Source organism: Arvicola amphibius, chromosome 3, assembly GCF_903992535.2.
Source record: "Arvicola amphibius chromosome 3, mArvAmp1.2, whole genome shotgun sequence".
Taxonomy (NCBI): Eukaryota; Metazoa; Chordata; class Mammalia; order Rodentia; family Cricetidae; genus Arvicola; species Arvicola amphibius.
In genome coordinates, this window is record NC_052049.1 from 5295187 (window position 1) to 5309535 (window position 14349).

The 14349-nt window shown below is 42.0% G+C and overlaps 2 protein-coding genes and 1 pseudogene across 3 annotated transcripts in view; all 3 read right to left on the bottom strand.

Annotated features, from left to right (window-relative positions):
- The window catches only part of LOC119810817 (zinc finger protein 58-like), a 34268-nt gene extending 21129 nt beyond the window's left edge, over positions 1-13139 (bottom strand). Inside the window, exon 1 of the mRNA XM_038324480.1 lies at positions 13051-13139. The gene's annotated coding sequence lies outside the window, so the exon portion shown is untranslated. The remainder of the gene's footprint in view (positions 1-13050) is intronic.
- LOC121677112 lies at positions 325-1155 on the bottom strand (annotated as a pseudogene).
- Positions 1326-13187, bottom strand: LOC119810827 (zinc finger protein 58-like). Of its 2 annotated transcripts, XM_042054628.1 has the most exons (5): positions 13051-13187; positions 7345-7471; positions 6315-6410; positions 5945-5999; positions 1385-1482 (listed from the first exon to the last, which is right to left on the bottom strand). In XM_042054628.1, exons 2-4 carry the CDS (start codon positions 7466-7468, stop codon positions 5959-5961), a joined length of 261 nt encoding a protein of 86 aa, XP_041910562.1. In that variant the 5' UTR covers positions 7469-7471; positions 13051-13187; the 3' UTR covers positions 1385-1482; positions 5945-5958. The 2 variants fall into 2 exon arrangements, with proteins under 2 accessions (XP_041910561.1, XP_041910562.1); XM_042054627.1 differs by lacking the exon at positions 5945-5999 and having other exon boundaries at positions 1326-1482.
- Between the last annotated feature and the right edge of the window lie 1162 nt (positions 13188-14349).

Here is a 14349-nt window from a genome sequence, read left to right on the forward strand (position 1 = left end):
GCTGTTCTCCTGATGACATTCTTAGTATTTGTGCTCTTGTAAGCTACATGCTGATGTTGAATTCCAAATGTGAACTTATTTCAGGTGGATAATACCTGATTTGCTGGCAAAGATTTACCACATTCACACACTCATGAAGTTTGCGGGCTGAATCATCTGATGTGTGTTTCAGGTTTGAAGAAGTAAACTTTTCTAAAACATTTGTTGGATTTCTCTCCTGCATTAAACATATCATGTGTTGAATACGGATATTAAGATTAATAAAGTCTTGCTACATTCCCCACAATTTTAGGGTTTCTCTTCAGAATGAGTATTTCTTTTATGTCATAGAAAGGATAAAGTTGAGGAAAAGCATCTGCCACAGTCTTCACCTTTGTAGAGTTTCTCTCCAGTATGAAGTGTCTTGTGTCTACTGAGAGATGACTTAAATGAAAGGTTTTGTGACCATTCGTCACATTTGTAGGGTTTCTCTCCAGTGTGAACTCTCTTGTGTCTACTAAGGTATGAGTTATAACGAAAGGTTTTGTGGCATTCTTCCACTTGTAGGGTTTCTCTCCAGTATGAAGTCTCTTGTGTCTACTAAGGTATGAGTTACAATGAAATGTTTTGTTACATTCTTCACACTTGTAGGGGATTCTCTCCAGTATGAAGTGTCTTTGTGTCTACTAAGAGATGAGCTTAAGATGAAAGGTTTTGTGACATTCTTCACACTCGTAGGGTTTCTCTCCCAGTATGAACTCTCATGTGAGTCCTAAGGGATGAGGAAAATGAAAGGCTTTGTGACATTCATCACACTTGTAGGGATATCTCTCCTGTATGAAGTCTCTTGTGTCTACTAAGGTATGAGTGACAATGAAAGGATTCATGACATACTTCACACTTGTAGGGTTTCTCTCCAGTATGAAGTCTCTTGTGTCTACTAAAGGATGAGAGATAAGGAAAGGCTTTGTGACATTCTTCACACTTGTAGGGTTTCTCTCCAGTATGAATTCTTTGGTGACGCTGAAGATCCCTAGAATTTGAAAACCTTTTGCTGCATTGTACACAGGAATAATGACAGTCTTCAGAATGGATTGTCTGATGTTTTTTAAGGGGATACAGATGAGTTAAAACATCTGGCACAGTATTCCACACATGTAGGGGTTTTCTTTCCATTATGAATTCTCTTGTTTTTTCTAAGCATTAAGGGATGATGAAAGTTTTGTGACATACTTCACACTTGTAGGGTTTTTCTTCAGTATGAAGCTCCTGTGTCTCCTAAGGGATGCATTACGTTAAAGGTTTTGTGACATTCTTCAACACTTGTAGGGTTTCTCTCCAGTATGAGTGTCCTTGTTTCCTAAGGGATGACTTGCGCTGAAGGTTTTGTTACATTCTCCACTTGTAGGTGTTGTTCCTTGTGTGAATTTTTCTGGCATTGAATATGTAGTGATTTATAATCAACGGCCTGGAGAAAAATGCTACAATCTTCGGGTGTTGTTCCTTTTGAGCATAAAGTTGAGATATGAACAAAGTTAGAAAATATTCTTCATACTTACAATGCTTATCTTTTTAGAAGAAACACTTATAATACATACCTGAAGCAGTGAAAAACTAGAGTCATTTCAAAACTTAGAGGCACTAAGTATAAATGATAAAATATTGTATATGCAATGATCTATACTTATAGTAGAATAATGGAACATACAAATAGAACATAGACATAATGGCCTATAATTCAAGTTAAAATAGCTAAGTTGCAAGAGTATTTTACTACAACAGAAATAAATTCATCATATGAATAGAGATTTTAGTATTGCAGAACACACATAAAATTAGAAAGTACCTGAGTCTAGGAAAGAGAAAGTTAATTTTGGCTTTGTGAATTTGAGACATAGTCTAAATAAACATTTTTATAACTGCCACATATACTTTTACTTTGGAGTACAAAAGATATGCTGGCACCCGTACACAGTCTACATAAAGATGAAATTCATAGTTCATATTCAGGACATTATTTTACATTTCATTTGAAAGACCAGAATATATACCTGAAACATATTGAGTCATGGTAAAACAAAACAAAACAAAAAAACCCTTCAGATTCACCTGTGCATAATGTAAATTTGTCAATAAAGAGATGACAAAATTACTTCTTTCCCTTTTTGTTTGCTTTGGTTTTAGAAGACAAGGTTTTTCGATAAAGACCTTGGTCTTCTGTAACTCACTATCTAGACCAGGCTGGCTTCAAACACAATATTAGAGGGAGAAAAACATTTCTACCTTCCATTATCCAGCCCTCTGTGTAGTGATGAGCTGTGGGCAGGCCTGCTTTTCATCCTGCCTGGCTCCCGCATAGCTAGCTTATGCCCCGAAATAACAACACACAAACTGTATTCATTTAAACACTGCCTGGCCCATTAGTTTTAGCCTATTATTTTAGTTTTAGAATTATTATCTAATTCTCACATCTTGCTTAACCCATTTCTAATAATCTGTGTAGTACCACAGGTGGTGTCTTACCAGGAAAGATTCAGCATGTCTGACCTGGCGGCTGGCTCCATCGCATCTGACCCAGAGAGAGGAGAGGCATGGCGATTGCCCAAGGTGTCTGCCTCACTCCCAGCATCCTGTTCTGTCTACTCCACCCACCTAAGGGCTGGCCTATCAAATGGGCCAAGGCAGTTTCTTTATTAACCAACGAAATCAACTCAAACAGAAGACCCTTCCATTATCCAGTACATGTCATCAGAGGAAATCCTAAAGTAAGAGACTGAAACAAACTTAAGTTCAATTTTTTCCTTTAATATGGAATAATATTAAAATCAGATGTACTTAGAATAAGCGGTTATTGGGCCTGGAGTGGTGACACACACTTTTAAATCCAGCACTCAGGAGCAGAGGCAGAAAGATCTTCTTGAGTTCAGTGCTAGCCTGGTCTACAGAGCCAGCTTCAGGACTGCCAGGGCTACAGAGAAACTGTCTTGAAAAACCACAACAAGAACATCAAAACAAAACAAAAACATAAAATTCTGGTTATCGAAACTGAATTTTTCAATGCTTGAGTAAAAAGAGTCAAATCTAGACTACACTTGCACGGCAGGACACCCAGGGTGGATTAGACCACCTTCACTCAGATGGACACAGGAATAATGGATTAATGGCATTCCAGTTTCAAGAGAGGATAAGGATGCTTAGGGAACAGGAGTTCAGTGTTCGCTGCTGCTTTCTCCTTCCAGTCTGTAAACCAGACCAGGAAATCCCACTCTTTAAATGTTGGGAAGATGATTCCATGGGAAAGGGATGGATTCTCTCATGCTGAGGAGGATCTCAGATTCTGCACCACATTCTAAATGTGTCAGGCAATGGAGACCATCACTGCAGTTTCTCTGTACTCCGAGTCTCCTGATCTGATAGTTGAGCATACCATACTGAGGGGACCCTCATACCTATGCCTACCACCCAACTGGTTAAGGGAATTTCATGGTGGTTCAAAGGGCCATGCCCTGTACCCTGGCTTTGAATATCATCCTCTCGACAAAGGTAATCGCACAGGTGAGATGTCAATGGCAGATTTTGTAAGCAGTCATCAGCAAAGTGGTAGATATGACCGAGGCTCTGACAGAGGGACGGTCAGCACAGCAGGATAAACTCTGGGCACTCATTCAAACTAAGTCACATGTGCCAAGTGAGGACCCACCACATCAGATGACAAAAGTAACACAGCCTGAGGAGGAGGCGAGGTGGGCAGTGAAAGCTCACCCAGAGCAGGCGTCCTGAGTCACCTGCCAGAGCCACCTGGACCAGCTCCTCTGCTGTGAAACATTGTTTTGTACAATAAAAATATATATTATTCCCATCATTAAAAAACTGATGGGTGGATGGCTAAGCAGAATTTTCTGGGTAGAGAGACTGCTAGGAAAAAAAATAGCAGAGTGTGTAGAGTTGCCAGAAGATGCAGAAGAAAAAGATGAACATACTGTATTGAAATACGAAAATGCCATGTGACAAAGGGTAGATACTGAAATAAGAAACTGCCATGTGACAGCATCCTACAGATTTGAGCCACCAGCTTGAGTTCCACCAATGCAATGGGTGGCAGAGTTTGGGTTTGGGTCATGTAGACAGAAAAGGTTACAGATGTTTAGAAAAGAAAGATCCAGATGGTAAAGAAATCTTTAAATGTCTTACAGTGTTTAAAAATGCACAACGTCTTGTGAGGGAGAAAATAAAAATAGTATAGATGGTCAGGAGATATATATCCACTTTTAAAATAAAGCAAAAGTCCTTAAAAAGGGAATAAAGCAATATGAAAGTTATGACACACAAAAAGTAAAATACACAGATTGTTTGGAATCCATGTATTACTGTGTTGTCTGTAGATTTTCTGACTGCTAATGAAGGAATGAGAGCTGCTGAGACTCACTGGATTGTGAAAAATGCTGGATTAAAGCAACCAATATAGTTTTTTTTAACATGTCTTGACTTTACAAGGAAAAAAGGAAGGAGAGAGGTTATGTTTTTGCTTCCAACAACATGAGAGGCTCTTTTTGTTATGTATACTTTTATCTATGTTAAAGTTACAACCATCATTTTCAATTAGACAAAAAGGGGGAAATGCTGTGGAATAAACTTTTGCTACACTGTGAAGATGTGTTGCTTTTATTGTTAATAAAAAAATGGTATGTCTAAGGCTAAGCAGGATTTTGGGGGCTGATGAAATCCTGGCATTAGAAAAGCAGAGTCAGAGCAGTGACCAGGATTCTGATAGAAGCAAGGGAAAACATACAATAATGATGTGGGAGAGTCTTCTGTTTGAGTTGATTTCATTGGCTAATAAAGAAACTGCCTGGCCCATTTGATAGACCGCCCCTTAGGTGGGTGGAGTAGACAGAACAGGAAGAGGAAGTGAGGTAGAAGGATCAGTAAGATGCCACACCTCTCCTAAGTTAGTCAGACTGCCGTGCCTCTCCTCAGAGAGATGCCAGACACAATATGAAGAAAAGGTACTGCCATGTGTAAGAGTGTAGAAGACATAGGGGTTAATGAAAATGTAAGACCTAATTTATAATAAGCCTGAGCTGTCATTCAAGCATTTATAATTAATATAAAATCACTGTATGCTTATTTGGGATTGGATGCCAGCACAGAGCTGATCCATAGAGTTGCCGATGAAAAACACTGCTTAAACTCATCAGTATTGATCCCATTAAAAACCTAGACTAATGAAAATATACACTGAAGACATTTGAGAATCAACAGGAGACCTTGAGAAGAAGTGATCACAAAATATTTTCATCCAATTTAACTCATGGTAACATTAGCCATAATGCTTCCTATACTTCTACACAGGGTGTCAACCCTGAATGTATCTGAAATAAAACATATTACCAGTACTGATGTATCTGGAAGCAACAGATTGATACATATAAGTTTGCATTTCTTTAACAAGTTGTTACAGCCTATATATCCAAATACTAGTACTTGTTCATGATAAATTTGAAAAAAAAAAAAACCCTGAAAAACCCATGGAGCCTTACAATTCACTAGAACGCTTAAATCTACTAACTATGATGAAAGAGAGGCACACAAATACTGTACCAATAACTGGCTTGATGGGCTTCTTGAATCAAAAGTGTAAGGCCTTCCAGGTTGTCCTGTCCTAATCTTCCTATGTCTAATGGTCATGACATGCTGAAGCAATTGGGGGTAAAAATATTGAAAAAACCCAAACCGCCTCTGTTAAATTAGCATTCCTAGGGCCCATACATCCCCTTTATAACGATATGCTAATGCTTTGACTCTTCCTAAGATCAGTGGAGAATGCACTTCCCAAAGTGGCATCCAGTTTTTTTCTGAGTTTCATACAGCGGCTTCCAACCCCCCAATTGTTCTGACCAACAGAATCAACACTGTTGAGCCTACTGTCTCTGCCTGCCTCTCTGTGATGGAACTGTGGGTTTACCTTTATCACTACTACTATGTGTACAGACTTTTTTGCTTGAGTCTGCTCTCAACCTCTGTAAAAAGAAAAGACTCTCAGTCTTTAAAACTCTGAGTTCTATTTCCCTGAGTCTTATACTACAATGGAGACTTAAGAAAAGGAAAAACCTTGGAGGTCACTGTAAGTAGAAGCACAGCTTGTGATTGGGGAAATCCAAAGATTAATAACTTAATCCCTCATAAAATTCAGACACGTGCTTTGACAACAAAAACAAGGAGAGACCTAAAGATTGATTCCCATAGTATCATCCTTCAAGGTAAATGGGAAAACTTGACTTTCTGTTGGATCTCAGGATCTCTACTCTGCCCCTGAACCCCTCATTCCTACAAACCTGGGTGCACGGTGGCTGCTGCTTGTCTCTTCCCATCTGAAGGGTCTGGTCTTTGCTCCAGAAACGTCACCAGGTGTGGCTTAGGCACAGCAAGACCTGTGTATAGAATAAGAGAGAAGATTGTTTATGTGTTCTTTTACTCGGAATTGACATGTCCCTGCCTGTACCTGGCTTGTAAGGACAGAGATGAGGTGACAAATGACTGCAGACAATCAGTTCCTTAAGTGTTTTCAGACAGGATCACTACAACATGTGAAGGAGTCTACAACATGCAGATTCTGAGTTTCATTTCAAGGGAAAAACAGTAAAACTGAATTGTAAAACACTTCAAGTAAAAAGTGAGCTCCACCTCTCATGCCACTGAATTTCTAAAAGTCCCACTAGAGTCAGGGAAAGATATATCCAACTCAGAAAGGTTAAACACAGAGAGGAGGAAACAGTGTAAGGAATCTTTCTGTTTTCATTATTTATTTTAATTTTTATATACATTAGTGTTTTCTATAGAAGTAAGTCTGTGTGAGGTTGATTTGATAATCTAATTAATTATTATGAATAAAAAATCAGGACTCACATATCGGGTAAGAAAACCCTCTGACTCCAATCAAGCTTTATTTGTCAGAACACAACACAATCAAAACATCACACAACATGGGGATGTCAGACCTTGGGTTTACAAACAATTGTGAGCTACCATAGGAGTGCCGGTGATGTGGGATTTCCTGCCTGGGCTAACAGGCCAAACAGTGTTGTAATTAATATAGTTTCTGTGTGATAACTTGTGTCTGGGTGGCCAGGAACAAAAGAGCAGTTTCCTATGACTTAAAGGTCCTCTAGAGGAGCAGTCAGTGCTCTTAACAACTAAGCCATCGCTTTAGACCCAAAATGATTTTTAATATAGCAATTTCCTTAATTTTTTTGAAAACAAAGGATATAAAACTGGCTGTTGAAATGTTCCCCTGAGAAACCATACAAAGCAAGGAAGCGATATGTTGAGGGTGAAATAAGAAGTCACTATAGATAAGATGCTCACCCAGGAACAGAAGGTTGCTGTAATTCTCCAACATCACATCCCTGTACAGATTCCACTGAGCAGGCTCTAGACACTCCCTCTCTTCTGGAGAGAACTCAATGGCCACATCCCAGAAGGACAGCATTTCCTGAAATAAAGATCAGCAAGTGATACCACACATTAATTTAATTAAAACCATTAGTAATTTAAATGCCAAGATGCATTGAGCTTGATAGTTATCCTATGAACTGAAACTAGATAGGGCCAATTTGAAAAGAGAGAAATAATTGAAAAATTTTCTACCAAGACTGTCCTGTAGCCAAGTCTAGGGGGCATTTTCTGAACTAGTGATTCCTATGAGACAGCACAGCCCACTATGGGGGTGCCTGCACTGGGCACGCAGTTCTACATGGCACAGGAAAGCAGTCTCGGGGACTCAGTCAGCAGTGTTCTTCTGTGGCCTGTTCTCCACCTCACGCCTAGGGTTCCTGCCTTGAATTCTCTCAGTGATGGACTGTCACCTGGAGTTGGAGTCTAAAATAATCCCTTTCTTCTCCAAGCTGTCTCTCATCATGGGCTTTAGCACAATAGAAACCCTCAGACAGGCATCACGGATTTGTCCCAGGATGAAAGAGAGCTAGAAATGTTTCTTATTCAGGTAGTAATATTCCTCAGACATGCCTGAAGTGGTCACATGATCCCACGCTGACCATCGATAATAAAGAAAAGGTAAATGAGCCCATAAGCCGAGTTGGACATGCTCCATTTGAGAAAGACATGTAAAATGAATGCATCCACAGAACATGCATTAAGTGCCATGTGCTACTACACACCACACACATATGTATTCCTCACAGGAGAAAGTCACTGTGAAGGAGAAGGGATTTCTCAACAGTTCGTGCGCACAGTCATGACAGTGAAGTGTAATGAAAATACAAAGTCTGATGCAGCAGCTCTGGCTGTGCTGTGGGCGCAGGATTTCTACAGAGTTCAGTAATGATGCAGATGGCAGTGACACGGGACATGAGAAGGAGCAGGCAAGGCGAAGAACTCACAGAATAAATATCATTTAACTATCTGATCAGATGAGAAAATAGGCAAGAATAGGACTAACAATACTGCTTGAGAATTTAGAATAGAATACACATCACTTGATGTTTTCGTCATTTTCCCTTTCTACCTTTTCTCTGATAGGTACTGATGGAGGTGTTTGCGGTATTCCTAAGCATATTTGTACACAGGACACCTGAGCATCAGTGTGCATAGCTGAGAAATAGAATCGCTGATGCTATTTTCACATTTCAAAAGTTAATGATCTATAAATACAATCACACATCATTTTTTCTTTTTATCACTACAGAAAGTTTCAGCAATTAATTAATAATGAGGTATTATGTATTAATTAATAATATAATAATTTCATGGGTAAGCTTTGGATTATCTTTCTCAGTTATGGTATTTTCACACGTCAAACACTTCCTTCCAGACTTCTGGAATGTACTCTACATAAGGCACATCCAGCATTTGGGAAACTGTCATGGGCTTCTCCCTCCCATCATGCTGACCCAGAACACTCACTGTTCAGGGAGTGCAGTTAACATTTTTTAAGTGTTTATTTATTTATTATGTATACAATGTTCTGTCCGTGTGTATGCCTGCAGGCCAGAAGAGGGCCTCAGACCTCATTACAGATGGTTGTGAGCCACCATGTGGTTGCTGGGAATTGAACTCAGGACCTTTGGAAGAGCAGGCAATGCTCTTAACCTCTGAGCCATCTCTCCAGCCCTGCAGTTAACATTTTTATTCAACTGCTCCCAAGTAACGACACAGAGACTTCTTTTTAATTATGGAAGCTTGGCCTTTAACTTATGTTTGTCCCACTACCTCTTATAACTTAATTTTACCTGTTCCTATTCATCTACATTTTCCCCGGGGCTTTTACTTTTCTTTCATTCTGTATGTCCCACTTTCCTGCATCCTCTGTGTCTGCCTGGACCCTGGTGTCTCCCTCTGTCTCTGCCTCCATGAGTCCTCCTTTCCCTTACTCTCTCTGCATGGAAGTCCCGCTTACACCTCCCACCTAGGTATTGGTCATTTAGCTGTGAGATGAATCAGCTGCCTCATGCAGGCAATGTAAACAAATGCAGCACATCTTTCCATAGTGAAACCAGTATTCCACAACCAGATGGAAAACCTCTTTACTCTATACATAGTTAAACTCTTTTTTTTTTTTTTTTTTTTTTTTTTGGTTTTTCGAGACAGGGTTTCTCTGTAGTTTTGGAGCCTGTCCTGGAACTAGCTCTTGTAGACCAGGCTGGCCTCGAACTCACAGAGATCCGCCTGCCTCTGCCTCCCGAGTGCTGGGATTAAAGGCGTGTGCCACCACCGCCCGGCCATAGTTAAACTCTTTACATAGTTAAAATGATAATCCACAAAAAGGAAGTTCAAGTATTTGCTTCCTGATATTACTGATAAATGGAAAAAAAATCATTACATCTCCAGCTTCTGTGACTTACAATGCTTTATGTTTAACAAATCTCTATTGTATATGAGTTTCAATTCATTACATTTAACATATTGATGAGATCATGTGCTATTTATCTGTATCTGCCTGAAATAACTTCCAGTTTTACCAACTGTCATAATTGGCAAGAGTGTAATTTTTCTGTAAAAATTATTGAATTGAAATATGTCACTTTCCCCTCTATCTCCTCATTGCAACTTCTTCATGTACCCCAATAACCCATCTCATGTACATGGTTTACTCTCCTCTAATTAATGTTGTTACACACACAGCACATAATTGTACATATCTACACTGCACATACCTACTATATAAATATGAACGGCCTAGTCTGTTCACTGTTGCTTGTGTGTGTGTTTTGGGGACTGACCACTGTTACTGGATAAATAGTGAGTGGGCTCAGCCCTGGGGAAGACTAATTCTCCTCTCTTAGCAGTCCTCATGTGCCTATACTTCTCTGTTAGCCAGCAGACTGCCCCCTGCAGGGGATCTTGTGCCACTGCCATTGTGCAGGGCTTGTTCAAGCATTCATATTGTTGGGGTATCATGGGTGCTGCTTCCCTTCCTTTTCTAGAAGACACAAATTCAAGCCAGACTTCCTGGACCCCAGCTCTCAGAATCAATATGGTCTTTCTCCAGACATATTCCCTGACCTTCTACACAGGAATTGTGTTGTGGTGTATCTACTGAGTCAGGGCATCACAAGACAATAGTTCCCTGGATTCGTACGTTTCAGTTTTCCGTAATGCTCTCTCTGCTACAGTGAGCAGGGTCTTTAACAGGTAGTGACAGCTACACTTTGGTGTAAGTCTAAGGAAAAGCAACATAGAAAGTATTTACCACATCTTTAAACTTGAAATGTTCCCTGTCACTGATTCAGGTAGCCTAGGCTGCCCTGAAATTTGCAGGGGAGGACCAGAGGGGTCCTGTCTACCCTTCACAAACAAGAGATGACAGGGATGTGCCTCAGACAAGACTGACGTTTCTTTTCTATCACAGGTCTGGTTACTAAAATCCCAGGGATACACACAGGTCTGGGAGTTCTCCTCACCTGCTGGCCTGACACAAAAGCCTGGCGCTGTAACACAAGGCCATGAGAGCTTTTCACCTGTTCCTAGGGACCCTGCTTCTGGACCAGCTCAACAAGCTCAAGGCCACATCAAGATGTTGACACAACCATTGGGGGCCAAGCAGACATCCTGCCGTTTTTACAGTTAGTCTGCCCTACATTACATATGGAGGACCTTTCAAAGCTTTAAGGAAACCCAGAGGTTAATATGCCACCTGGAGTCAGGTTCTCCGTTTCCTTCTTCCTGCAGAGGGTCATCTGTGTGTGGGCTGTATGTGTGTTCTCTCGCCCCTAGTCACAGCTTTCTATAGCAGCTGGTCCTGGCAGACCTTGCTGTTTCCTTCCAGAATTTACCGCCAGAGACCTGAGGTCCCTCAGATATTTTTCCTTTCTTAGTTCTTTAGCCGTCAGAGCAAATGAACACAAGGTAAACTGTCTCCCTCACTCACCTGCCTCTCCTGTGCCAGGGTGCCTCTCCATCCCACTTGTTCTGACAGTTTCCCGTGGCTGGCCCCAATCATAGGATGGATAATAACAATCTATTTGTTCTCCCAGCAACCTGCCTTCTCATCTCCCTTAAGGAACAGATGCTGAGGTCTCCAGGATGGCAGGTAACCGGATGCCTCTCTAGCCACAGCTCCCGCTAACTGTGAGCCCACCAACTCCTGACTCTCCCCTCCCCTATATCAAGCAATGCCCACAGGTGTGAGACCCTCACCCCTCATTCTCAAAGGGGCAAGAAGAAATTTCCTAGCAGAATATTTTAAAAATAGAAACCCAGACTAGCTTGTTCCCAGGAAGATAGTGGCCTTCCCCCTTCCCACCGGAGAAATTATGCCCGACCACCTGGTACAGGCCGATAAAGATGGCCTGACTCAGGAATGGGGTGGCTTTGCTCTAAAAACAAAGAACTAGCTGACACCGCAGGATGGGACAGATCAAAAGAACTTGTGCCCCTACCAAAGCAGAAAAGGCCTCTTTGTAGTCACACCTTTAAAAGCTTACCCCACAGAGGGGCTCTAACTCCTCCAACTCACTGAAACGGAGGGGGGGGGGAATTGGAAACAAGTTCTGAACTAATTCGTATTACGCTAAATAAACCTTGATTATTACAGTCTGGGCCTCTCTGGTGGTCTCTAGGGGTAGTAATCTGGGCACAACACATATATCTGGAATGTTTCAGTTAAGGTCACTTCAGCCCCTGCATTCATATAGCCAGAATCTGGAATATTTTCGTGGAAGTTCCATGTCAAGCCCCCTCCTCCCCAGAGATGCTCAATACCACTCTCACAGAGTATTTTAAATAGCACCCCAGAGCACAAACATATGGTTTTCCAGTCTTCCCCATCTCCTCTCTCTGGGTGGCTGGAAAGCCATCAAGGAGCATTGGTATCTATTAAACCTGGGCTTTTTTTCTAATTTGGTTTGACGTGGTCTGATTCGGATTATTGCATAGGCAGAGAGGTTTACTGGAGAATAAAAACTTTTCATAAACCTCAAGACCATACATTAGACTAGTTACAAAGTAAAGGAAGGATCAGAAACCACGACTGCTCTACAGATACTGAGAAATCTCAGCTGGGGGTTGGTGGCACAGGCCAATACCTGCACTCGGGAGGCAGAGGCAGTTGGACTTTGGTGAGTTCGAAGCCAGCCTGCTCTACAAAAGCTAGTTCTAAGACAAGCTCCAAAGCTACAGAGACACACTGTTTGGAAAATCCAAATAAATAAATGAAAATAAGATATTGAGAAATCTCACAGCACCCCTGTGAGAATGGGTCAGAAGTGAGGCACGCTTCCCCACCAAAGCTGCTCAGTGAGCTTCCAGCTCCCCGTCAGGAGCAGGCAGTCAGCTGACCATCCTTAGCTTGCAACCCTGGACCTTGCACTGTCATCTACTCCGCGCTCCCAGGCTGATCTCTTGTCCCAGAAGCCCAAGGCGGATTCGAGCTGCACGCGGCGTCCTAAGGAAACCATCGCTCAGGGCACAGTCCCTGTCGTCCTCACCCCAGCCCTGACCTGCAACCTCAGGCGTCCCAGCCAGTTGAGCACAGCACCTCCAAGGCTGCTTCTCCCGCCCTCCCAGCCAGCCCAGATCCGCTCCTTCCATGACGGCCGCGACCCCGCACAGTACCTCGGCTGCGATGCACCCTGGACCAACCTCCAAGTCAGAGTCGCAACAGGAAAGCACAGCAGGCGGGACTATCGCCCAACTTTGAGGAAGTCGCTCAGGTCAAGACCAAATCCAGAAATGTGATTTCCTAAAGCGCGTCTTGTGACGTCATAGACCCAGTGACTACATTTCCCAGAAATCTGAGCGAAGCTTAAATCTCTTCTCGATTCAGAAGTCCAGAATATTGGCCCTTTAGCTTTTTATTAAACCTATCAGAAGTTGCCTTAACAACAACCTAGCTTCACAGTGTACACAAAAATCTATTCCACAAAACCTCTCTTACATTAATCTCTCAGCCTGAGAAGGTCCTCAAAAAGACAATTTTGTAAAATATTTCTTCACCCCAACACCTTGTGGCCTTTCTATTTTAATACATTTTACATGTTGTGACATTCACCATCCATCATGTTATCCTGATAACTTCTCCGATTGCTGAAAAATTGCCAATATACACTCAGAGATCCCAGATACTTCTGCGCTTGAGGTCACCAGGCTCTGAAGAAATTTTATTAAGTCTCCGGTTACCTTAAAGGAACCCAAATTTGATGTGCTCACAGCCCGAGGTGAGGCAGCCCAGAATAACAGCCTGTGGGGCCTCAGGAGGCTCCGAGCTGGAGCTGCCATGACTGCAGTAGCCAAGCAGTCTCCCTCCACCTCTTCACCCTCCTGAAACCCTAATCATGCAGCAGACCGCGGAGCCAGGGAGGCCGCTCCCAACTCACAGGGGGCTATGGGGTGTGGGACCACTTTTTCTATGCTCTGTCCTTGAGATTCCCGTGCTTTATGACTGTGGTCTGCCTTGCTTTCTGTCCCAACAAGCCTGGCTATTCTTTAGGTTTCTACTTTTCAAAAACATAGAAACAATTGCTTTCAGAAATTTCAGAGTATTGCTAATATTACACATATATGAACATATGTCTTTGAGGCTAGGTTTTGGTGTCCCCACATCAGCCCCAAGCATATGAATCTCGAAGGGTCTTTTAAATTTCCTGTCTTTAGCCAGTGCCCCTAACTTTGAGACAGGGAAAAGGAGATCAAAAGACAGGTAAGAAGACATTGTGGGATTAGCAACGACTAGCAGGCTGCCTATGGCCAAGGGAGGCAATTATTGTTTTTCTCCAAGTGGTTAAGAGCATTGCCTGCTCTTCCAAAGGTCCTGAGTTTGATTCCCAGCAAACTCAGGCTCACAACCATCTCTAATGGGGTCTGGTGCCTCTCTTCTGGCGTGCAGGCATACACACAGACAGAATATTGTATACA

What these genes read in the sequence shown, in the direction of transcription:
- LOC119810827 (XM_042054627.1), bottom strand. Translation starts at nt 7,468, where the DNA reads ATGCTGTCCTTCTGGGATGTGGCCATTGAGTTCTCTCCAGAAGAGAGG. An exon ending in CAGCAACCTTCTGTTCCTGG is followed by an intron (nt 6,411 to 7,344) that starts GTGAGCATCTTA and finishes TTCTATACACAG; the next exon opens with GTCTTGCTGTGCCTAAGCCA. An exon ending in AGCAGCCACCGTGCACCCAG is followed by an intron (nt 1,483 to 6,314) that starts GTTTGTAGGAAT and finishes TATGCTCAAAAG; the next exon opens with GAACAACACCCGAAGATTGT.